Genomic DNA, 26554 nt, shown 5'->3' with positions numbered 1-26554 from the left:
CAATCAGTAGCTTGTTTTTTTTTTTTTTCATCCTCTTAGCAGGGTCTTTCACAGAGGAAAAGTTTTTTATTTTGTCTTTTTTTTTTTTTTTTTTTTTTTTTTTGCGGTATGCGGGCCTCTCACTGTTGTGGCCTCTCCCATTGCGGAGCACAGGCTCCGGACGCGCAGGCCTGGCGGCCATGGCTCACGGGCTTAGTTGCTCCGCGGCATGTGGGATCTTCCCGGACCAGGGCACGAACCCGTGTCTCCTGCATCGGCAGGCGGATTCTCAACCACTGCGCCACCAGGGAAGCCCAAGTTTTTTATTTTGATTAAGACTCATTCATTAATTTTTCCTTTTATGTATTATGCTTTTGGTGTCAAGTCTAAGGACACTGTCAGTGTTAGATCCCCAATATTTTTTTCTGTTTTGTTCTAAAATTCTTACGGTTTTACATTTAAGTCTCTGTTAAGTTGTTTTTTTTTATTGTCAAGGAAAATTTATTATTACTAACAGAAGAATGATAATACAGAACTAAATATTGGTTGTCTTTCTTGCCAGTTATTTGATTTATGTCTTACTGGGAAAACACCGTGATCCATTTTGAGTTAATTTTTGTATAAGGTGTGAGACTTAGGTTGAAGTTGGTTTTTTTTTTTCTTTTTGCCTCATTCCAACGCCATTTGTTGAAAGGCTGCCCTTCTTCCCTTGCATTGTTTTTTGTCCTTTGTCAGAAATCAGTTGGGATATTTGTGTGGATCTATTTCTGGGTTCTCTGTTCTGGTCTGTTAATCTATGCATCTATCCCTACTCCAGTACCTACGGCCTTAATTACTCTAGTGACTTAAGTTCTTGAAATTGGATGGACTGATTTCTCCCACTTTTTTCTTCATTTAAAAAATTATTTTAACGACGTTAGTTTCTGTCTTTCCATATAAAATTTAGAAAAATCCTGTCTGTGTCTAAAAAAAAATCTTACTGGGATTTTGATAGGAATTGTGTTAAACCTGTGTATCCATTTGGGGAGAATTGACATCTTTCCTATATTGAGTCTTCTAATCCATGAACACAATATGTCTCTCCATTTATTTAGATTGTCTTTGATTTCTTTATCAGTGTTGTATAGTTTTCAGCATACAAGTCCTATATATTTATCTGCTTTTTTTTTTTTTTTAGCAATTATAAATAGTTTGTATTTTTAACTTAGATGTCCATTTGTTCATTGCTAGAATATAGAAATAGAGTTGATTTTTTGTATGGTAATCTTATATCCTATGACCTTGTTGAAATCACTAATTGGTTCTAGGAGTTTTTTTGGAGACTTTTTAAGATTTTCATGTCATTTCCAAACGGACATTTTCATTTCTTTCTTTCTGATCTGTTTGGTTTTTATTTCCTTTTCTTGCTTTATTGCACTGGCTAGAATTTCCATTCATTTTTATTGTTCTGTCTTCCATTTCACTGACTTTCCTCTTTCTCCTCCATTCTGCTGTAGAGTTCATCCACTGAGCTTTTTATTTGGCTTATTTTATTTTTCAGTTCTAAAATTTCACTGAAATTTCTTTCATATCTTCTATTTCTTTGTTGATGCTTTCTATTTTTTCATTTGTTTCAAGCCTGTTCATAATTGCTTCTTGAAGCATTTTTATCATGGCTGTTTAAAAATCTTTGATGTGTAATCCTAATGTCTCTGTCATCTTGATGTTGGCATCTGTCAGTTGTCTTTTGTCATTCAGTTTGTGACCTTACTGGGTCTTAGTATGATGAATGATTTTTCTATTGAAACTTGTACATTTTCTTACTATGAAGCCTTCTGTTTTTAGCTGGCCTTTTCTGACATGGCTTTGACAAAGAAAGGGTGACTGCCACCTTGTTAGCAACAGGTGGAAGGAAGTCAGTTTCCCCACTTGGCCCTGTTGACACCTGAAGTGGGAGGCTTTTTGTTACTACTGGTCAGGGGTGAGGGTTTCAGTGGAGTCCACATGGTCTCCATGGACACTGCAATGGAGGTGAATGTCCCGACTCACCCCAGGCCTCTTCTGATAGTTCCCCATTGGGATGGGGAAGGAGCATCTTATTACTGCAACGTGAGGCTGCAAGTTCAGTCTACCCTTGTTGTCCACTGACACTACAGGAGTGGAGGGGCTCATTACCACCTGACTGGAAGCAAAGTTCTGGCCTCCTATTTGGCCTTCTCTGACATCACCCTGGTGGGGTGTTGGAGCACCCTGTCAGTGTCTTCTGGGGTCAGGAGTCTCAACTCCCCACTCAGTCTTTGCTGGTGGGGGTGGGGCATGGAGTCACGATTTTTCTATGGCATTTGGCTGGAGAGTGGTTATGGACTAAGCACTCTATCTTGCTAGGCTGACCCTTGCTTAGCCCTCTGGCCAGAAAGAACAGGCTTTTGTTGGACTTTTTTGTTAGGTTGCTAGCTTCTTCAGGTCCAAGTCTGAGATCTGTGCAGCAAAAAAAAAAAAAAAAATCCAGTAAGCTCACTGCCATGTCTTTCCTCAGATCCCAAAGTCCCTAGCTAGTCTGACTTTGTCTCTCCTCCTTTCAGTCTCCTTATGTTTGTTTTATGTATAATATAATATCATATAATATAATATATAGGGGTTCTTGTCATACTTAGTGGGAGAAATAAGGAAAAGTATGTCTATTCCATCTTCCCAAAAATGGAAGTTACATTTTTCTTTTAAGGCTAACAGCTCTAACTTTATACCAGATCCTTATTCTGAGTATTCCACCCTGTAGTAACTCAGATGCCAAAAGGACAGAAACAAGGAGTCCACCCATCTTTTTTCATTTGGAAATTAACTTGTATTAGGTACTTTGTGCTACAGCCAGAGAAACTGTCTATTATTAGGCAGGAGCCCTAGGTTTCCAGTGATATCCTATCCTTTGTTCTGTCTGTGTAATAGTCTTGTTAGTCTCTTTATGAAAGTCAGTGATTTGGCATTTAAATTTATATTTCCCTACTTTGCCCACAGATTACGGTAAGTAATTCAAAGATAATAGATTGGTAATATTTTAATTTTATTCTAGAAAATACTTAAGAAATTTAAAGTACTATTTTTTTTATATATAGGCATTGAAGAGAAATTTAGGCCTTTTTATTTAAATCAATTAGAAGAACATGTAGAAGAGGATGTGAAGAGTTTAAAGGTAGGTAACATAGCAGCTGCTCAAAATGCTAACATATTGAAGCATATATATTGTCAGTCATGAAAACCAAATCATTATACTTTATTACTGAGATTTGAGGTAAGCTAGCTTGGTAACCACAAAAAACAAAATAGGCAGTTTTATGCAGATATCATCAAGTTAGCATACCAGACCCATTCCTCTGTCAAAACTAATGAAATGAGAGAAAATATATCTACCAATATGAAAACAAAAGCACAGCACTACTGGAACAGGATGGAAAGTACCATAGGTGGATCAGTCATTTTGAGGAATTCTTGAAAGATAAAAAACCAACAGAATTATATCTGTTGAGACATAAAACAGGAAAAAAGTTTTAAAAGGCTGACCCAAACATAATAATCAAGAAGTCATAGAGGAAGAAGTCTCGGGTCAATGTGTAGAAGAAGTGGGTGGTCACACGGGACATTGGTAGGCATTGTCATTTGGGAGCCATGGTTGTGTCAGTTTTAAAAGTTGGCTCCTCCCTCCTCACGTCTTGTGCTACAGCAGCAGATGGGAGCAGCACGTGCCCAGGGCCGAAGCAGTGAGTTTGGTGCCTGGGATCAGAGAGGTATGTCAGAGACTGTTGCCAACTAACCAGCCAGGAGGAACAGAAACCTCCCTTCCTCACACACTCAGGAAACAAGCTGTTGTCTTAAGTCTTACAGCAACATGGTGCTATCATCACGAAAGGGAGGCTACAGTAAATAAAACAGGCAGGCAGACAGAGATTTTAAGATATACACACACATACACAGTCAGATAGTCAAGAATTGCCAGACTGGCCATCATCAAAAAATCTACAAAGAATAAATGCTGGAGAGGGTGTGGAGAAAAGGGAACCCTCCTACACTGTTGGTGGGAATGTAAATTGATACAGCCACTATGGAGAACAGTATGGAGGTTCCTTAAAAAAACAAAAATAGAACTACCATATGACCCAGCAATCCCACTACTGGGCATATAGCCTGAGAAAACCATAATTCAAAAAGAGTCACATACCACGATGTTCACTGCAGCACTATTTACAATAGCCAGGAGATGGAAGCAACCTAAGTGTCCATCAACAGATGAATGGATAAAGAAGATGTGGCTCATATATACAACGGAATATTACTCAGCCATGAAAAGAAACGAAATTGAGTTATTTGTAGTGAGATGGATGGACCTAGAGTCTGTCATACAGAGTGAAGTAAGTCAGAAAGAGAAAAACAAATACTGTATGCTAACACATATATATGGAATCTAAAAAAAAAAAAAAATTGTCATGAAGAACCTAGGGGCAAGATGGGAATAAAGACGCAGACCTAATAGAGAATGGACTTGAGGATATGGGGAGGGGGAAGGGTAAGCTGGGACAAAGTGAGAGAGTGGCATGGACATATATACGCCACCAAACGTAAAACAGATAGCTAGTGGGAAGTAGCCGCATAGCACAGGGAGATCCACTCGGTGCTTTGTGACCACCTGGAGGGGTGGGATAGGGAGGGTAGGAAGGAGATGCAAGAGGGAGGGGCTATGGGGACATATGTGTATGTATAACTGATTCACTTTGTTATAAAGCAGAAACTAACACACCATTGTAAAGCAATTATACTCCAATCAAGATGTTAATAAAAAACACAAAAAACACAATTGCCAGACTTTGGAGGGATGCCTACACTATAAAAGAGAGGTATCCAATGCAAACCAAGGAAGTAATCAAAAGGACATCAGGAAAGATAGTCACTAAGGAAAAAAAGTATTACCACAGCAATCAGGCATAATTCATAACAATAAAAGTTTCATTTCACCAAGAAGGCAATAACAGCTTTAAGTATGTTGACCCTTGAACAACACAGGTTTGAACTCCATGGGTCCACTTATACACAGATTTTTCTCAATAAATACATACTACGTGATCTTTACTTGGTCGAATTCATGATGTGGAACCACGAATACAGAGGGCCAACTGTAAAATTATACTTGGATTTTCGATGGTGAGGGGGTGAGCACCCCTAACCCCCATGTTGTTCAGGGGTCAACTGTGTAATTTAGCAAAACTGGCTCAAATGGAGATGGAAAACCTGAATATTCCCATAACTATTAAAAGAGATTGAATCAGTCCTGCAAGAAAATTCCACAACCAGATAGCTTCATCAGCAATTTCTATCAAATATTCAATGAAGAAATGACCCCAATTGTATACAACTTGTCGAGATAATAGAGAAGAAGGAACGTTCCTAAACTCATTTTATGAGACTAGCATAACCTTGATCCCCAAACCTGAAGAGAAGATACAAGAAAGGAAACTTACAGAACAACTTCACTTAACAATGTAGATGTGAAAATCCTGAGTAAAATATAAACAAGCTGAATCCATCAATGGACAGTAAAGCTTGAAAAAGATATATGGTCTCACTGACAGAAAAGCAAAGTGAATCGATTATAATTTTTCATCCATTAGATTGACAGTAGTTTTGAAAGGTTGATAATATCAAGTGTTTGTGAAAATGCAGAATAACAGACAATCTCATGTAGTATTGGTAAAAGTGAAAGTTGAAGCTCATTGAACGGTGAAGCATCTATCACACTTTTAAAAGCACATAACTTTTGCTGCAGTTCTGCTCATAGTAATCTATCCTACTCACATGTATGCTCAAAGATTTAGCTTCAGGAGATTTTTGCACCTTTGTGAGAGTTAAAATTTGGAAATACACACATATGTAAATATACACACACACACACATATGTATAAATATTTGTATATTTCCAGAATATATATGCAAATGCCTAGAGAGAATAAAAGGTCCACAACATACTCCAGATAAGGATTACCTCCTGATGGAAGAGAGGGTGTCGGAAGGAATGACATTAAAGTGTTGCTCTGTGTAATTCGGCAGTTTGAATCTTTTAAAAGAAGTTTGTATTTGTATATCTTGTCTAATAAGAAATAACTGTAAAAAGAAAACAATTGCTTTTACAAAACAAACAAACCAATTAAAAAATGGGTGGAAGAACTAAATAGACAGCTCTCTAAGGAAGACATACAAATGGCCAAGAGGCACATGAAAAGATGTTCAACATCACTAATTATTAGAGAAATGCAGATCAAAAAACTACAGTGAGGTATCACCTCACGGTCAGAATGGCCATCATCAAAAAAATCTACAAACGATAAATGCTGGAGAGGGTGTGGAGAAAAGGGAACCCTCTTGCACTGTTGGTGGGAATGTAAATTGATACAGCCACTATGGAGAACATTACGGAGGTTCCTTAAAAAACTGAAAACAGAACTACCATACGGCCCAGCAATCCCACTACTGGGCATATACCCTAAGAAAACCATAATTCAAAAGGGCACATGTACCCCAGTGTGCATTGCAGCACTATTTACAATAGCCAGGACATGGAAACAACCTATTTGTCCATCGCCAGATGAATGGATAAAGAAGATGTGGCACATATATACAATGGAATATCACTCAGCCATAAAAAGGAACGAAATAGTGCCTTTTGTAGAGATGTGGATAGACCTAGGGACAGAGTGAAGTAAGTCAGAAAGAGAAAAACAAATACTGTATAATATCACTTATATGTGGAATCTAGAAAAATGGTACAGATGAACCTAGTTCCAGGATAGGAATAGAGACATAGACGTAGAGAATGGATATGTGGACACAGGGTGTGAAGGGGAGGGTGGGACGCATTGGGAGATCTGGATTGACATAAATGCACGACCATGTGTAAAATAGAGAGCTAGTGGGAACCTGCTGTACCGCACAGGGAGCTCACCTTGGTGCTCTGTGGTGACCTAGATTGGGGTGGGGAGGATTGCAGGGGTGGGAGGGAGGTCCAAGAGGGAGGGGATATAGGTATACATATAGCTGATTCACTTCGTTGTACAGCAGAAACTAACACGACATTTTAAAGCAATTATACTCCAATTAAAGAAAAAAATTAAAATAACATAAAAATGCTTATGTGTTAAGTAAAAAGCAACATACAAAATGCTACAGACTGTACACATAGTTAATATCCTGTGTCATTCTCCCCTAAATCATTCATATGTTGATTCTGAATATTTTTGATCATCTCCCTATGTAGCAGGCACTCTGTTAAGAGCATAGTGCAAATATGACCAGGGGAAAAAACTTGTAGGAAATACAAAATGTAAATTTTTTCACTTGAGTAGGTTTCTATTTAAAGATAATTCTATACATTTTCTATATCTTTTATAATGAGTATTATTATTTTTATAAGGGAAGAAGTTTTATCTTTTTTTAATTGTAGTAAAATATACATACATAAAATTTACCATTTTAACCAATTTTTAAGTATACAATTCAGTGGCATTAAGTATACTCACAATGTTGTACCACCACGACCAGTATCCATTTCCATTTTTATTATCCCCAACAGAAGCTCTGTATCTCAAGCAACAACTCCCCATTCCTCCCTCTCCCCAGCCCTTGGTAACCTCTATTCTATTTTCTGTCTCTATGAATGTGACTATTCTAGGTGCCTCATAGACATGGGATCATACAGTGTGTCTTTTTGTGTCTAGCATATTTCACCTAGCATAATGTTTTCAAGGTTCATCCATTTTGTAGCATGTATCAGAACTTCATTCCTTTTTAAGGCTGAATAATATTCCATTGTACGTATACATCACATTTTGATTATTCATTCATCTTTGATGGATACATGAGTTTTTTCCACCTTTTGTCTATAATGAATAATGCTTCTATGAACATTGGTATACAAGTATCTTTTTGAGTCTCCGCTTTTAATTATTTTGGGTATATACCTAGGAGTGGAATTGCTGGATTGTATGATAATTATACATTAAACATTTGAGGAACCATCAAACTGTTTTCCATAATCTCTACAGCATTTTATATTCCCACCATCAACTCACAAGGGTTCCAATTTCTCTACCTTCTCACTAACACTTCTCATTTTCTGGGTTTTGTTTAGTTTTGATAATAGCCATTCTAATGAATGGCGGTTTTGATTTGCATTTCTCTTTGAGCAATGATGTTGAGCATCTTTTCATGTGCTTCTTGGCCATCTGTATGTCTTCTTTGGAGAAATATCTATTCAAGTCCTTTGCCTGTTTTTGAACTGGGTTGTTTGTTTTTGAATTATAGGAATTCTTTATATAATCTGGATATTCATCCCTTATATTTATGGGATTTACAAAAATTTTTCTCTACTCTGTGGGTTGTCTGTTCTCTCTCTTGATAGTGTCCTTTGATGTACAGAAGGTTTTAATTTTGATGTAGTCCAGTTACCTATTTTTATTTTGTTGCCTGTGCTTTTGGTGTTATATCCAAGAAATCATTGTCAAATCCAATGTCATGAAGCTTTTCCCCTATGTTTTCTTCTTATAGTTATATAGTTTTAACTCTTACACTTAGGTCTTTGATCCATTTGAGGTAATTTTTATATATGTTTGTGTATGTTGAAAGGTAAGGATCTAACTTCATTCTTTCACATGTAGATACCAGCGTTCCCCCATTGAATGGTCGTGGCCCCCTTGCCAAAAATCAATTGGCCAGGGACTTCCCTGGCGGTCCAGTGGTTAAGAACTTGGTGCTTCCACTGCAGGGGGCAAGGGTTCCATCTCTGGTTGGGGATCCTGCATGCTGTATGGCAAAAGTAAATAAATAAATAATTAAAAATCAATTTGTCATATATGCAAGGGTTTATTTCTGGGTTCATTATATTACATTGGTCTGTATATCTTTCCTTAGGCCAGTACCACACTGTTCTGATTACTGTAGCTATGTAGTGAGTTTTGAAATCAGGAAATGTGAGCCCTCCAACTTTGTTCTTTTTTAAGATTGTTTTGGCTATTTAGGGAAAAACGTTTATTTTCTTAAAGAAGTATTTAGTGCTTGTAAGAGCTTTGTGAAATTTCTACCTTCTGAAAAATTCGTTCTTCCTTACAACAATTTTCTGGAACTTTTTGGCCAACCCAATATTTTCTGCTGTTTACTAAAGTAATGTCTTTATGTTCTTAATTCTAGAAAGAGTATCTGGCCCAAAATGAAATTGTAAAGAGAATGAAGTCTCTCCAAATTGATTGTGTAGCAGTATCTCCGAGCAGGTCAAATTCAGGTAACTTATACTGTGATTGAAAAATCTATTTATTCACTTATTTGTTTGTTCATTCACTCACTGTACTGTCTAAAATGCTATTTACAACTATATGAGAAACAGAAGAAGCTATAAAATATAACACCTGGCTTAAAGGACTTTCTGATATATTTGGAGTTAAGGTACATATATTTGAAATATTAGGTAACAGCATGTTCACCAAAATCATAAAGTATCCTGAACACAAGAGGCCTGATATATCTGATACGGAGGAAGTGACAGCTCAGGAAAAAGACTGGAACGTATGTGAGAGCAAAGTCCTTGAGAAGGTCAGGGATGACTGGGTCCAGAGTACATGCAGAGAGGTTGGCCTCAGATTCAAGCAGGGATACCTTTTTCATTTAACAGAAGGGAAAGCAGAGTATAGGATATTGAAGCCACTTATCGGCTGTCTGTTCTGGGGCAAATTACTTGACTTCTTGTAAGCCTTATCCATCATTGTGACAATAAGCGCTCCTACTCTTATAGGGCTTTTAAAGAATAACAGAATCCGCGGAAGTGCTTAGCACAGAACCGCTGCCATTCTTATTTTCCAGCCCTGTGTCACAACGAGGAGACACCTCCTCTGCTCCAACACAAGTCCCTTTCTTCCTTGGTCATTCCTACAACACCCTCTTTTCGGCTGCTTGGTTATAACTTCTCTAGTGCTCTCACACTGCCAGGCAGGGATGCCTCCTGATTACCTATGGGACTCACAGGAGGAGAACCACCTAGTAAACACTTCTTATTTGTTCTCAGCATTTTCAGCGTGTTACTCCAAGGTACAGATTCATGATTGTCCTCAGGTTTTTACTTCTCAGTGTTCCATGAAACTCTTTCCGACGCTGCTTCATCTCGTTTCAGCCACAGAACAGCCTGGTTCACTGCACAGCTCACGGGGATTCGGGTCGGGTCCTGTGGAGGACTCCTGGTTCGCCCCCGCCCCAGAGTGGCAGCGGGAGGGGCAGGAGGACGTCCGGCTGCACAGCAAACTCCAGGAGGAGGCCCGCTACCACCTCTACGGCAGCCGCATGGACAGGCACACAGAAGAGCGGCCCGGACGGGACGTGGCCGACAGTAGACAGGAAGAGAGGCGACGGAGGGTCTCCCATGACCCTTTTGCACAGCAGAGACCTTACGAGAATGCTCAGAGCCCAGGGCTAAAAGGCCTTGCTTATTCCGGTGCAACCAATCATGGGAATGCAGTTCAGCAACCAACAGGGCTAACCAGCCAATCCCAGTTACTATACTGGAGAAATGGACTGTGTACATCACCCGGTATGGGAGCAAGACCAGTGGATCTGAGAACCGCAGGTCCCGGAGTTTGCTACGGGCCACATCCAGGCCACATGCCAAGCCTGTATAAAACTCCTGTGCCTGAGACCGACCCTCTGGGAAACACACCCACCATTCCATTCAGCTCCTTGCCATCAAGAGGTAAACAGGCCTTTCAGTCACACTGTCCTGTTGTTGGTTTTTTTTTTTTTTTTTTTGTGTGTGTGTGTGTGTGTGTGTGTGTGTGTGTGTGTGTGTGGTATGCGGGCCTCTCACTGCTGTGGCCTCTCCCATTGCGGAGCACAGGCTCCGGACGTGCAGGCTCAGCAGCCATGGCTCACGGGCCCGGCCACTCCGCAGCACATGGGATCTTCCCGGACCGGGGCGCGAACCCGCGTCCCCTGCATCGGCAGGTGGTTTCTCAACCACTGCGCCGCCAGGGAAGCCCCACACTGTTCTGGTTTTTGACTTTTCCTGAAAATAAAGCAGCCATTAGCTCTGTTGTAGACTATGAGTGAACAAAGGACAAGCTGTTTGGGGTCTTCAGCCACCAGACACACCTTGCCTTCTCGGAATAAGTCTCCGTCAGACCACCTGGCCTAGGCTCTTGGTTTGGGTAGCAGTCAGTGCAGCTCCCCACAGGTGTCGGGCCCCAGGTCTTTGCATCTAGTAGGCATCTTCCAGGCTAACCCGAATCTCAGTAGCTCCACTATGTCCAACCTCTGATGTAAGGGAAGGTATCTGCCTGTGTTCTTGTGCTTGCTTGCTGTTTTCTGAAGAAATAAATCTTGGGTATTTTCATTTTTTCTCTCATGTAGGCCAAAGACTACCAGTGGTGATGAAAACCACAGTGGTGGGCAACCATCACCACCAGCCTCTCCAGACTCTTCCTTCTTCCCAAACTGAAACGGCCCCCATCAGACAGTAACTCCCCATCCTCCTTCCTCCCAGCGCCTGGCAACCAACCTTTACTCGCTGTCTCTATGAATCTGATGACTCTAGGGACCTCATATAAGTGGAATCAGATGGTTTTTGTCCGTTTGTGACTGGGTTATTCACTGAGCACGGTGTCCTCAAGGTCCACCCACGTTACAGCCTGTGTCAGAATTTCCTTCTTTTTTAAGGCTGAGTAGTATTCCATTGTATGGATGGACCACATTTTGTTTATCCATTCATCCGCTGTTGGACACTCGGGTGCCTTCCACTTTTTGGCTATTATGAATAATGCTATGAACATGGGTGTATAAATATCTGATTGAGACCCTGCTTTCAGTTCTTTGGGGTATATACCCAGTAGAATTGCTGGATTGTATGGTAATTCTATTTTTAATTTTTTGAGGAACCACCATACTGGTTACCACAGTGGCTGTACCATTCTATATTTCCACCAGCAGTGCATAGGGGTTCCAATTGCTCCACAACTTTGCCAACACTTGTTATTTTCTGTACTTCTGATAGTTGCCATCCTAATGGATGTGAGATGATTCAGCCACCTTTTAAAGAAGAAAATTTCAGGCCTTCCCTGGTGGCGCAGTGGTTGAGAGTCCGCCTGCTGATGCGGGGGACGCAGGTTCGTGCCCCGGTCCGGGAGGATCCCACATGCCATGGAGCGGCTGGGCCCGTGAGCCGTGGCCGCCGAGCCTGCGCGTCCGGAGCCTGTGCTCCACGACGGGAGAGGCCGCAACAGTGAGAGGCCCGCGTACCGCAAGAAAAATAAAATAAAATAATAAATAAGAAAATTTCAAAGGGTGGTGGCATAGGATAAATAATTTAACTTAAGCATTTGGAGTAAAGCCCTGCCCCTTTACCATGTAGTACTTTTTTCTCTTGCTTTCAGTCTAGATGTACTTACCTGTGTGTTTTTCTCTAATCAGATGAGTCTTTAAAATGTAGCATATACAACAGTTCTGGCATTCAGATTGGAAACAATAATTATATGGAGATTGGCGGAATGAGTTCACTGGTACTGGACAGCACGTACATGAACCTGAAAGAAGACCCAGCTTCTCAGTACCAAGATCTCTTTGGTAAGACGCCCTTGAAGGACCCATCTGTAATAACCTTGAACTGTCTTATCTAATGTTTCTCTGATTATTCTCCCTGAAAGTACCCTATCTTTCCTCTCTATAAAATAGCTCTGTAATTTCCGTGTAATTGCTTTGTAACTTATTTATGTTTACTGTGGAGATAATTAGAATATCTAATTCATGGATTTGCTGTGAAAGTTAAACGAGTCAATATGAACAAAGAGCTTAGTACACTGCCTGGCACATACTAAGATGTACAAGCGTTAAACACACCGTCATCATCGTCACATCAGTATTAGTACCTGGACCTAGCAGCAGTAGCTCCCTCAGGTCCTCATCAAAAGGGATTCTGTAAAAGGTAGAAGACTTATGCCCTCAACTGCACATGCATAATAAAAATAAGAGGGCTTTCTCTTAGGGGGTTCCACTCTGCAGCCTCATAACATTAATCCCAAAACACAACCTGGGAAAAGCAGTCACGAGGCCAAAGCAAAATGTGGTTTAAGAACCCAGCCTTCTAATTAACCCTAGGATGGGCGATGTTTTAAAATCAAGGGCCAGGTAGTAACTGTTCTAGGCTTCACTGGTCCTGAGGTCTCTGTTGCAGCTACTCAGCTGACACTGTAGTACAACAGCAGCCACAGGCGGTATGTACACGAATGGGCGTCGCCGTGTTCTAATAAAACTTTGCTTACAAAAACAAGCAGCGGGCCGGATTTGGCCCATGGGCCATAGTTCGACAATCCCCGGTCTAACCCATTTGAAGGTTAGTCTTTAAAAGACTAGAGCGGAAGTTCCTAATTTGGGGGGTGACAAGGGTACCTTTGAGAATCTGACGAAACCCAGGGTCCCTCTCCCGGCGAAGCGTTTACAGGATTTTGGACGCCTGACGCCCAGTGGTGGCAGGAGCTGCGCTGGGGGAGTTGGGGGAAAACGAGGCGTCTTTCTTCTCATATTCAGCTCACTGAGGTCAGACGAGAATCAAGAAATCGGGTTTGTCTGTGGTGTTTTGGTGGTTTTATACTTTTATTTTGCTTCATTTTATTGTTTTTACGAAGGCCTGAGAGGAAGGAACAAGTAGAAAGAGAGGTTACGGCTGTAGGAGGAAAGAGGACAGCACTTGGGGTAGGGGAAGGATACGTGCAAAAGTACCTCATCCATGAAAAGACAGGGGAAGGCAGTGTAATCAAACCAGTTCACAGTCAGTGGTCTCAGTTTACTTGATTAAGTAAGAGGAAAGCAAACTGTTGGGTGAAGGGTATCCTGAGTTGAATGACCTTAACTCTGGCCACAGATGGAAGTGGAAAATGCCCCAAAGGAACAAAAGTGGTGTCTTCCCCCTTTACATCAGGAATGTGTGACATCAACGAGGGCTGTGGCGCAGGTTGTACAGAACAGCCTGGTAGCCAGAGGGGTTTTGCTCTCGAAGCCTCGGGCTGCACCTCCGGAGGGGGAGGTTCCTCCACATGGGCTGGCAGACAGGTAAAGTATCAGCCGATGAGCCCACACCTATAGCGTGAAGGAGTCTCTTTTTCACCGTCTCCTGGTACTCTTCACTTTATACAGGTCTTTTTTTTTTTTTTTTTTTTTTTTTTTTTTTTGTGGTACGCGGGCCTCTCACTGTTGTGGCCTCTCCCGTTGCGGAGCACAGGGTCCGGACGCGCAGGCGCAGCGGCCATGGCTCACGGGCCCAGCCGCTCCGCGGCACGTGGGATCCTCCCGGACCGGGGCACGAACCCGTGTTTCCTGCATCGGCAGGCGGACTCTCAACCACTGCGCCACCAGGGAAGCCCTTATACAGGTCTTTGAAGCGAGACGTTCAAGTGGCCGTAGCTTGATGCCTTCTTCTCTCTTCTGTTCGGCAGATAACACCACTAGTCTGACTGACAAACACCTGGACCCAGTCAGAGAAAATCTGGGCAAGCACTGGAAAAACGTCGCCCGTAAGCTGGGCTTCTCTCAGTCGCAGATTGATGAAATTGACCATGACTACGAGCGCGATGGGCTGAAGGAAAAGGTTTACCAGATGCTCCAGAAGTGGCTGATGAGGGAGGGCAGCAAAGGGGCCACGGTGGGCAAGCTGGCCTGTGCGCTGCACCGGTGCTCCAGGACAGACCTGCTGAGCAGCTTGGTCCACGCCTGCCAGAACTAAGCCCGCGCGGCTCCTGCAGCTTGAGGCCGCCTCCTCACCGGTGAGCCGCGCACCCGGAGCCTGCGGCCTCAGGAGCTTCAGAGTTCTTTCCTCCCCGATGTGGGTTCTGTGCGTAAAAATCATTTCCTGCCTTTCGTAGCTGGAGGCTGGGGAAAGAAATCTACAGCAAACAACCCACTACACAGGAAGACCTATTCAGGGCCAAGGTCCAATCAAAAAAGAAGCCTAGGAGCGTTTTGAAAGGGAGAGAGATTTAAGGGAGATCATTTTCTTTCAGATTATTCCATAACCTTCAGTGATGCTGTTTATTCAGTTTCTTGAAGTTTTGCTTGAGCAAGGGAAAAAAAAAATTCAGAGAATATAAATCAGCTTTCTAATTCTGCACTGTCTTCTCTACGTAGGCTCCTGTTATGACCGAAGCACTGTAAAATGCTGCATTCTCGTCAAATGGGATTTTTTTTGTATCACAACCACAGTTCATTCCAGAATTATAGGGTCTCTTAACTTCAGGATCAAATTCTGTATCATTCACTACAGGCTTCAGGAGTTACATGCCGTCTTCACTCTGTAAATTAACGGAAGTGATTTTCAGGAGTACGAACAAGGGGGGAGAAGAGAGAACAAAAATAACAGACTTTCCCAGGCTGCCACTGCACAGATGGCTACTGATTCTCATGAGGACAAAGCTTCTTTCCTAGCATTCTGACACTTCAGGTGTTTTTCCAGCCGGCGTGCCCCGAAGAGGGAGCAGGTGTGCAGGGAGTATTGGGCGCTTCACCCCTGGCTACGCCTGGAGCCTCAGGGCAGGTCGGTGTTGAGCAGCTTCCTCAGTTTACCCCAGGGCACTGTAGGAGTTTCCGGGTTCTCTGTGAGCCAGGCTCGGAGCCAAGGACAGGCTCCGGGTCTGCTAGCTGTGCCTGCAGCACTCAACCTTTCAAAGCCCACCTGAAACCAAGAAGGAGTGAAGGCACCCGAGCGCTAGGAGACTGACGTGACCGGGCTACCCGGCGTCGCTGGCGCCCTTTGCCCGGCAGAGCGGGTGTGCTGGAGGGGGGCACACGGTGCGGTAAGGTCACCTGGCTGCCAGAACAGATCCTAGTGTTTGGTGGGTTCGTAACAGTATGGTTGGTTCTGATTCTAACACACACACACACACACACGCACACACACACACACACACACACACACACACACACACACACACACACACACAGCCACTGAAGTGGTACTGTAAAGCAAAATTTCTCAACCTTGGCACTGTTGGCCTCTTGCTGTGGAGGGCTGTCCGTGCACCGCAGGGCACTTGGAAGCAGCGCTGGCCTCTCCCTGTGAGATGCCACTAGTGCTCTTCTCCCCTCCTCCCGTCACCAGCTGTGACAAACAGCAATGTCTCTGGACATTGCCGCATGTTCCCTGGAGGGGCAAAACTGCCCTAGTTGAAGACAGCACCGCTAAAAAGTAGTGAGCCTGTTTTCCCGCCCACACATATCCAGGCTCACCACTTCGTTGCCACACAGCATTGGATCACACAGGCCGAAAGGAAAACTGGAGGGGCAAATAGTCCCAGGCTTGCTGGAGGGAGCTGGATGATTTCTTTTCTAAATGCATCCCTTGTGCCTCTCTTCTAAATTCCAAAGAGGTTGCCTGATCAATGTTCAGAGGCAAAAAGCAGAAGATATCTTTAATGGACTTTTTAAAATAAAATTTTGTACCTCAAATATAAGCCATGTGTTTGTATAAATGAAACAGTTTGAGATTCTCCACTGTGACTTTACCACATGGGTTGGCATTTCCTTTTCACCCCTGCTATTGGCAGGAGAGGGGAAGCTGCTGATAAAAGAGGAGCTTCTTGACATTGCATTTTGACTTTCAAGATGAAGAGGCCACTGATCCGAGAGCCTGCGGCGCTGCTGTCCTTCACACCCGGCTCAGAGGGCCTTCCTTCAGCCTCCACTCTCTAAACACTGGGCTGGAAAGGGCCAAGTTTGTATCTGAGGAGTTTCAGTGCAAGGCCCAAGCACCACAAAAACACTAGTCTTGGGCAGAAACCAATTAAATGAGACGACACAGACTACAACATAAGAAATAAGACTGTCCATCTTGGCTCTGGAAAAGGTATTCAGAGCCTCGGGTTGATACCGCTAAATAAGACCCACTTCGGATCAGGAGAGTCTCCACTCGACGCTGTGGTCATGATCTTTGCTTTGGGTCCATAATATGAAGTTAGATCTTCAGCAACAAGAGGTTATTTCTCACAAAACATTTTAAATAGTATTTTGATGTACATTTAAATGTGTGTTTATTTTTTAAAGTTTTTCTAATTACAATAATTATGTAAATAAAAATAGGTCTTTATACGGTCAAGGTTTTAGAAGCATCTCATTACAAGGAAACCACTGAAGGATTAGTTCTGTGGTGTAATCCAGGTACAGGTTTCTGAAATCAAGCAGGCTTAAATTCCCCTCACCCGCTCTGGCTGTGTACCTGGGGCCAGCTTCCTAACTTCTCTTAGCCTCAGTTTCCTCATCTATAAATAGGGCAATAGTATATAAGGTTGATGTGAGGATTAAAATAAGACAATGCATCACAAGGTACCTGGCACAAAAATAGCAGTTATTTTTTAAATTAATTTTTTTGGAGTAGAGTTGATTTACAATGTTGTATTAGTTTCAGGTGTACAGCAAAGTGAATCAGTTATATATATGCATACGTCCACTCTTTTTAAGGTTCTTTTCCCATAGGCCATTATAGACTATTGAGTAGAGCTCCCTGTGCTATCCAGCAGGTCCTTATTAGTTATCTATTTTACATATAGTAGTGTGTATATGTCAATCCCAATCTCCCGATTTATCCTTCCCCCCGTTTTCCCCTGGTAACCATAAGATTGTTTTCTACCTCTGTGACTCTAACAAATAGTAGTTATTTTTTAAACTGCACAGTAGTGTTATACACAGAGCTGCTTCTCAAGTGTGTACTTAAAAATTGTTACACCAACAGGCTAAACCCTCAGCACTACCATTTTTGCTGACCAGTACAATAACTGGTGCTAAAATTGTACAATTACTTTTAACCCTGATCATCTCTGACAAGAGATCCCAATCAACATTTCAGGAAAACATAAGGAAATGTTGACCCCACCCAAGATTCTGAAAGTCAAACAATAGTAGCTGGAATATTACCTATTTCTCTTTCTTTCTATGCAGGAAATTGATGTGATAGCTTTATGTTGAAAGAACATAAATACTTTAGCATAACCCATATTTAAGCCAAACCTGCCTTTACTGCTCAAGAAACTCCAATGGGCCAGTGAGGACACCGCAGGTAACAGAACTCTCCGTGGCTGTGACACGTAGAAGCACTGTGCCTACAGGACTGTTACAGTGGAAGGGTCTCTGGGAGGAGAAATAACGTGCAGGGAAGCGGTTGGAATCTCCAGTTCAAGCCAAGGCTAAGCAGCAGCCACGGACGTGCCAGGTATTTTCAGTTCAGGTAGGGCAGGGGAGTAGCCAGAATTAAAGGGTAGTTGTTTTTTTCCCTGTTGAATCTTCGACTGCAGATAATGTTTATATCCTTTAAAGCTTGAATTGGTCTGAAGAAGAAGAAAAATTCAATAGTGGTGAAATACACATAAAATTTGCCATCTCAACTGGCTTTAAGTGCATAGCCTGTGACCTGCTGAGGTCCCGGGCCTGATGCTCTGCCCACCGAGGCCCCCTCCAGCCGCGCGGGTCCTGAGGGAGTGGGAGGGAGGGAGGGGGAGCACAGCAAAGGCCGGACCTCCGACCCGGCACCCCCGGGGGCGGGTGGGGGAGGGGAGGAGTTCCTACACCCCGTGGGACCCACCCACGGTTAGGGGTCCAGCAGTGACGACGGGGGGACACGAAGGAACGGGAGGGAACGTGGCCAGCACTTTCCCTGTCCACTTAGGCCCCGGGGAGCCTGTCGGGTCCCTGGGCCTAATCCTCGACCCTCGGAGCCTCCCTACTGCCCCGCAGAGCCCAGGCCCAGCCCCTACCGCCCCCCACCCCCAGGCCCTACCTCTACACTTGGAGACACCATCCAACGCGCTGGGCCTAAACCCCACCCACACACCCTCGCCCAGGGCCTTACCTCCAAACCCCGGAACTCCGCCCTCCAGTCGCCCTCCCTTCCACGTGCTGCCTCTCCCCTTCTGTGCAGGGCCTCAGCAGAAGCCCTGCCCCATGCTTGAACGTCGCCCTGCCTAGGCCCCACCCCACGCTCAAACTGCACCGTCCCCCACACCCACCTAGGTCCCACCCCACCCTAAACCCCACCCCTGTCTAAGTTCCACCCCACCACCTAAACTCCACCCCCATAGCCAAGTTTTTTTTTTTTTTTCTTTTTTTTTTTTTTCCTCTTTTTTTTTTTCCCAGTACGCCAGCCTCTCACTGCTGTGGCCTCTCCCGTTGCGGAGCATAGGCTCTGGACGCGCAGGCCCAGTGTCCATGGCTCATGGGCCCAGCTGCTCCGCGGCATGTGGGATCCTCCTGGACTGGGGCACGAACCAATGTCCCCTGCATTGGCAGGTGGACTCTTAATCACTGCGCCACCAGGGAAGCCCTTTTCTCTTTTCAATTGGAGTTTGGTTTTACCTTGTTGATTCATTGTTGTTAATTCTTTTATATTTTTATTTTTCCTGATACTTTTTTCTAATTTTATTTTATTCTTTATACTTCATTATTGTTCTCTCCTTTTGGCTTGTTCCCCGTCCCCCATTTTTTTTCTTTTTTCTGTTGTGTTTTTATTTTACCTTGCTGTGGTGGTTTCAATTATAGTTTTATTTTTCCTAATATATATATATTTTAAATTAATTTACTTTTATTTTTGGCTGCATTGGGTCTTTGTTGCTGCACATGGGCTTTCTCTAGTTGTGGCAAGTGGGGACTACTTTTCATTGTGCTGTGCAGGCCTCTCATCACAGTGGTTCTCTTGTAGAGCACGGGCTCTAGGCACACGGACCTCAGTAATTGTGCCTTGTGGGCTCTAGAGAGCAGGCTCAGTAATTGTGGCATATGGTCTCAGTAGTTGTGGCTCACGGGCTCTAGAGCACAGGCTCAGTAGTTGTGTCTCACGGGCTTAGCTGCTCCACGGCATGTGGGATCTTCCCAGACCAGGGCTCAAACCCACGTCCCCTGCGGATTCTTAACCACTGCGCCACCAGGGAAGCCCCCCCAATATATTTTTTTAATTTTGTTTTTTTATTCTTTGACATTGTACTGCTCCTTTTTTCTTTCCTTCTATCTTTTTATTTTTTTTTTAACCGCACCACGCAGCTTGCAGGATCTTGATTACCAGGTTGGAGGTTGGGCCCAAGCTCCTGTGGTGGGAGCTCCAAGTCCAAACCGCTGGAGTAACAGAGAACCTCAGACCCCAGAGAATATTAATCAGAGTGAGGCCTGCCAGAGGTCCTCATCTCAGCACCAAGACCTGGCTCTCTCCAACTGCCTGCAAACTCCAGTGCTGGACCTCAGGCCAAACAAACAGTAAGACTGGAATACAGCACCACCCATTAAAAAAAAAAAAAAAAAAAAAAAAGACAAAAAATATGTTACAGACAAAGGAGAAAGGTAAAACTTACAAGACCAAATAAATGAAGATGAAATAGGCAATCTACCGGAAAAAGAATTCAGAGTAATGATCGTAAAGATGATCCCAAATCTCAGAAACAGAATGCAGAAAATACAAGAAACATTTAACAAAGATCCAAAAGAACTAAAGAGCAAACAAACAGTGATGAATAACACAAAAACTGAAATTAAAAGTACTCTAGAAGCAATCAATCGCAGAATAACTGAGGCAGAAGAACAGATAAGTGAGCTGGAAGATAAAATGGTAGAAATAACTGCCAGGGAGCAGAATAAAGAAAAAAGAATGAAAAGAATTGAGGACAGTCTCAGAGACCTCTGGTACAATATTAAATGCACCAACATTCGAATTATAGGGGTCCCAGAAGAAGAAGAGAAAAAGAAAGGGTCTGAGAAAATATTTGAAGAGATTATAGTCGAAAACTTCCCTATCATGGGAAAGGAAATAGTCAATCAAGTCCAGGAAGCACAGAGAGTCCCATACAGGATAAAACCAAAGAGAAACATGCCTAAACACATATTAGTCAAACTATCAAAAATTAAATACAAAGAAAAAATATTAAAAGCAGCAAAGGAAAAGTAACAAGTAACATACGAAGGAATCCCCATAAGGTTATCAGCTGATTTTTCAGCAGAAACTCTGCAAGCCAGAAGGGAGTGGAAAGACATTTAAAGTGATGAAAGGGAAAAACCTACAACCAAGATTACTCTACCCAGCAGCAAGGATCTCATTCAGATTTGATAGAGAAATTAAAACCTTTACAGGTAAGCAAAAGTTAAGAGAATTCAGCACCAACAAACCAGCTTTACAACAAATGCTAAAGGAACTTCTCTAGGCAGGAAACATAAGAGAAGGAAAAGACCTACAATAACAAACCCAAAACAATTAAGAAAATGGTAATAGGAACATACCTATCGATAATTACCTTAAATGTAAATGGATTAAATGCTCCAACCAAAAGACATAGACTGGCTGAATGGATACAAAAACAAGACCTGTACATATGCTGTCTACAAGCGACCCACTTCAGGCCTAGGGACACATACAGACTGAAAGTGAGGGGATGGAAAAAGATATTCCATGGAAAAATGAAAATCAAAAGAAAGCTGGAGTAGCAATTCTTATATCAGACAAAATAGACTTTAAAATAAAAACTATTACAAGAGACAAAGAAGGACACTACATAATGAGCAAGGGATCAATCCAAGAAGAAGATATAACAATTGTAAATATTTGTGCACCCAACATAGGAGCACCTCAATACATAAGGCAAATACTAACAGCCATAAAAGAGGAAATTGACAGTAACACAGTCATAGTAGGGGACTTCAACACCCCACTTTCACCAATGGACAGATCATCCAAAATGAAAATAAATAAGGAAACACAAGCTTTAAATGACACATTAAACAAGAAGGACTTAATTGATATTTATAGGACATTCCATCCAAAAACAACAGGATACACTTTCTTCTCAAGTGCTCATGGAACATTCTCCAGGATAAACCATATCTTGTGTCACAAATCAAGCCTTGATAAATTTAAGAAAATTGAAATCGTATCAAGTATCTTTTCTGACCACAACGCTATGAGACTAGATATCAATTACAGGAAAAAATCTGTAAAAAAAACAAACACATGGAGGCTAAACTATATGCTACTAAGTAACCAAGAGATCACTGAAGAAATCAGAGAAAATCAAAAAATACCTAGTAACAAATGAGAATGAAAACACTATAAACCAAAACCTATGGGATGCAGCAAAAGCAGTTCTAAGAGGGAAGTTGATAGCAATACAATCCTACCTCGAAAAACAAGAAAAATCTCAAACAAACACCCTAACCTTAGACGTAAGGCAACTAGAGAAAGAACAACAACAAAAAAAACCCCAAAGTTAGCAGAAGGAAAGTAATAATAAAGATCAGATCAGAAATAAATGAAAAAGAAATGAAGGAAACAATAGCAAAGATCAATAAAACTAAAAGCTGGTTCTTTGAGAAGATAAACAAAATTGATAAACCATTAGCCAGACTCAGCAAGAAGAAAAGGGAGAAGACTCAAATCAACAGAATTAGAAATGAAAAAGGAGAAGTAACAACTGACACTGCAGAAATACAAAGGATCATGAGATATTACTACAAGCAACTCTATGCCAATAAAATGGACAACCTGGAAGAAATGGACAAATTCTTAGAAAAGCACAACCTTCTGAGACTGAACCAGGAAGAAACAGAAATATAAACAGACCAATCACAAGCACTGAAATTGAAACTGTGATCAAAAATCTTCCAACAAACAAAAGCCCAGGACCAGATGGCTTCACAGGTGAATTCTACCAAACATTTAGAGAAGAGCCAACACCTACCCTTCTCAAAGTCTTCCAAAAGATAGCAGAGGGAGGAACACTCCCAAACTCATTCTACAAGGCCACCATCCCCCTGATACCAAAACCAAAGATGTCACAAAAAAAGAAAATTACAGGCCAATATCTCTGATGAACATACATTCAAAAATCCTCAACAGGGCTTCCCTGGTGGCGCAGTGATTGAGAGTCCGCCTGCCGATGCAGGGGACACAGGTTCGTGCCCTGGTCCAGGAAGATCCCACATGCCGCGGAGCAGCTAGGCCCGTGAGCCATGGCCGCTGAGCCTGTGCGTCCGGATCCTGTGCTCCGCAACGGGAGAGGCCACAACAGTGAGAGGCCCGCGTACCGCAAAAAAAAAAAAAAAAAAAAAAAAAAAAAAAAATCCTCAACAAAATACTAGCAAGCAGAATCCAACAGCACATTAAAAGGATCATACACCATGATCAAGTGGGATTTATCCCAGGAATGCAAGGATTCTTCACTATATGCAAGTCAGTCAATGTGATACACCATATTAACAAACTGAAGGATAAAAACCATATGATCATCTCAATACATGCAGAAAACGCCTTTGACAAAATTCAGTACCCATTTATGATAAAAACCCTGCAGCAAGTAGGCAGAGAGGGAACTTATCTCAACATAATAGAGGCCATATATGACGAACGCACAGCCAACATCGTTCTCAATGGTGAAAAACTGAAACCATTTCCTCTAAGATCAGGAAGACAAGGTTGCCCACTCTCACCACTATTATTTAACATAGTTTTGGAAGTTTTAGCCACAGCAATCAGAGAAGAAAAAGAAAATGAATCCAAATCGGAAAAGAAGAAGTAAAACTTATCACTGTTTGCAGATGACATGATACTATACATAGAGAATCCTAAAGATGCTACCAGAAAACCACTAGAGCTAATCACTGAATTTGGCAGAGTAGCAGAATACAAAATTAATGCAAAGAAATCTCTTGCATTCCTATACACTAATGATCAAAAATCTGAAAGAGAAATTAAGGAAACAGTCCCATTTACCACCGCAACAAAAGAATAAAATACCTAGGAATAAACCTACCTAAGGAGACAAAAGACCTGTATGCAGAAAACTGTAAGACACTGATGAAAGAAATTAAAGATGATACCAACAGATGGAGAGATATATCATGTTCTTGCATTGGAAGAATCAACATTGTGAAAATAACTGTACTACCCAAAACAATCTATAGATTCAGTGCAATCCCTATCAAACTACCAATGGCATTTTTCACAGAACTAGAACAAAAAATTGCACAATTTGTATGGAAACATGAAAGACCCTGAATAGCAAAAGCAATCTTGAGAAAGAAAAGCAGAGCTGGAGGAATCAGGCTCCCTGACTTCAGACTATACTACAAAACTACAGTAATCAAGACAGTATGGCACTGGCACAAAACAGAAATATAGATAAATGGACCAGGATAGAAAGCTCATAGATAAGCCCACGCACATATGGTCACCTTATCTTTGATAAAAGAGGCAAGAGTTTACAAGGGAGAAAAGACAGCCTCTTCAATAAGTGGTGCTGGGAAAACTGGACAGCTACATGTAAAAGAATGAAATTAGAACACTCCCTAACACCATACACAAAAATAAACTCAAAATGGATTAATGACCTAAAGGTAAGGCCAGACACTATCAAACTCTCAGAGGAAAACATAGGCAGAACAGTGTATCACATAAATCACAGCAAGATCCTTTTTGACCCACCTCCTAGAGAAATGGAAATAAAAGCAAAAATAAACAAGTGGGACCTAATGAAACTCAAAAGCTTTTGCATAGCAAAGGAAACCATAAAAAATATGAAAAGACAACCCTCAGAATGGGAGAAAATATTTGCAAATGAAGCAACTGATAGAGGATTAATCTCCAAAATATACAAGCAGCTCATGCAGCTCAATATCAAAAAAACAAACCACCCAATCCAAAAATGGGCAGAAGACCTAAATAGACATTTCTCCAAAGAAGATATACAGATTGCCAACAAACACATGAAAGGATGCTCAACATCACTAATCATTAGAGAAATGCAAATCAAAACTACAATGAGGTATCACCTCACACCAGTCAGAATGGTCATCATCAAAAAATCTACAAACCATAAATGCTGGAGAGGGTGTGGAGAAAAGGGAACCCTCCTACACTGTTGGTGGGAATGTAAATTGATACAGCCACTATGGAGAACAGTATGGAGTTTCCTTAAAAAACTAAAAATAGAAGTACCATATGACCCAGCCATCCCACTACTGGGCATATATCCAGAGAAAAACCATAGTTCAGAAAAGAGTCATGTACCACTATGTTCATTGCAGCTCTATTTACAATAGCCAGGACATGGAAGCAACCTAAGTGTCCATTGCCAGATGAATGGATAAAGAAGATGTGGCACATATATACAATGGAATATTACTCAGCCATAAAAAGAAACGAAATTGAGTTATTTGTAGTGAGGTGGATGGACCTAGAGACCGTCATACAGAGTGAAGTAAGTCAGAAAGAAAAACAAATACAGCATGCTAACACATGTATATGGAATCTAAAAAAAAATGGTTCTGAAGAACCTAGGGGCAGGACAGGAATAAAGACGCAGACATACAGAATGGACTTGAGGACACGGGGAGGGGGAAGGGTAAGCTGGGATGAAGTGAGAGAGCGGCATTGACTTATATACACTACCAAATGTAAAATAGTTAGCTAGTGGGAAGCAGCCGCACGGCACAGGGAGATCAGCTGGTGCTTTGTGACCGCCTAGAGGGGTGGGATAGGGAGGGTGGGAGGGAGGGAGACGCAAGAGGGAGGGGATATGGGGATATATGTATATGTATAACAGATTCACTGTGTTATAAAGCAGAAACTAACACACCATTGTAAAGTAATTATGCTCCAGCAAAGATGTTTTTTAAAAAAAGGGGGTACAGCCTGTGGCGTTAAGGACATTCACATCGTTGTGCTGTCATCAGCACCATCCTCTCCAGAACTCCTTTCTTCTTGCAAAACTGAGACCCTGACCCATTAGACACTAACTCCCCCTCCCCCGGCCCCTGATACTCACAGTCCTATTTTCCGTCTCTGAACCTGAGGGCTGCAGGGGCCGCACACACTGTTGGTCCTTTTGTGGCTGAGCATGATGTCCTCGAGGTTCCCCGTGTGGTGCTGCGTGCAGGGACGTCCTCCCTCCTGGAAGCGGACAGTGTCCCCTTACACAGGTACACGTCTCCATCATCCACCAACCACCATCCACCATCCACACCTGAGACGCCTCCCCTTCGGCTCCCGTGAGTAACACTGGGAAGCGGAGCGCAGGTACCTGAGCCCCTGCTTGTCTGCAGGATCGAACTGAAGCTCTAATTTAATGTTCGCGGCCCCCCCACGCACCACTCTCCACGCCCTCGCCGACACTCATTAATTTCTGGGATTTCTGAGAACGGGGATCCTAGTGGGTGTGAGGCGGTGGGAAGAAAATAAACCAACCCCATCATCCCAGTCAGCAGCCAGGCCGGCGGCCCAGGGTCCACCCCTGCGTGAGGGCGAGACGCCGGTCACCGCTGAGCCAGAGATGGTACCCAGGGAAGACGCTCTGTGCCGGCGCCTCCGGGGATCGCGAGCCCAGTTCCTGTCAGGGACCAGCGAGAAGCCAGGGGGTTCGGGCCATGAGTCCACGCCAGGTGCCTAGCGGCGACGGCTGCCTGTGGGCCCGGCGCATGCAGGTGCGGGCTCAGTGCCGCCAAGAGATCCGGCGCGGCGGGGCGCGCTCAGGGATGCCATTGGGCCCGGCGCATGCGTGCTCGGGGCGGCGCGGCGGGGCGG

General features: G+C 42.8%; 1 protein-coding gene and 1 long non-coding RNA gene across 11 annotated transcripts in view; one reads left to right on the top strand and one right to left on the bottom strand.

Moving 5' to 3' along the window:
• Positions 1-17107, top strand: part of RIPK1 (receptor interacting serine/threonine kinase 1) — a 55274-nt gene extending 38167 nt beyond the window's left edge. For 5 of the 9 annotated variants that reach the window (XM_067006837.1, XM_059076608.2, XM_059076605.2 and 2 more), the window contains 5 exons: positions 3069-3145; positions 9181-9271; positions 10154-10726; positions 12439-12591; positions 14457-17107. In XM_067006837.1, coding sequence (XP_066862938.1) covers positions 3069-3145; positions 9181-9271; positions 10154-10726; positions 12439-12591; positions 14457-14743 — 1181 coding nt within the window. In that variant the 3' untranslated portion in view covers positions 14744-17107. The remainder of the gene's footprint in view (positions 1-3068; positions 3146-9180; positions 9272-10153; positions 10727-12438; positions 12592-14456) is intronic. The other 4 variants (XM_067006842.1, XM_067006838.1, XM_067006843.1 and 1 more) reach the window with 1 other exon arrangement.
• LOC136792050 (uncharacterized) overlaps positions 1-26538 on the bottom strand; it is a 28319-nt gene extending 1781 nt beyond the window's left edge. The window contains exons 1-4 of one of the 2 annotated variants that reach the window (XR_010835200.1): positions 26219-26538; positions 25800-25924; positions 18020-18332; positions 13521-15308 (exon numbers count right to left, since the gene is read on the bottom strand). This is a non-coding gene — a long non-coding RNA (uncharacterized lncRNA). Of the gene's footprint in view, positions 1-13520; positions 15309-18019; positions 18333-25799; positions 25925-26218 lie in introns of those variants that run through there. The other variant, XR_010835201.1, reaches the window with a different exon arrangement.
• Between the last annotated feature and the right edge of the window lie 16 nt (positions 26539-26554).

This window comes from Kogia breviceps, chromosome 10 (genome assembly GCF_026419965.1).
Source record: "Kogia breviceps isolate mKogBre1 chromosome 10, mKogBre1 haplotype 1, whole genome shotgun sequence".
Lineage (NCBI taxonomy): Eukaryota > Metazoa > Chordata > Mammalia > Artiodactyla > Physeteridae > Kogia > Kogia breviceps.
Note: the sequence above shows the minus strand (reverse complement) of the source record. Positions and strands in the feature narration are given on the sequence as shown.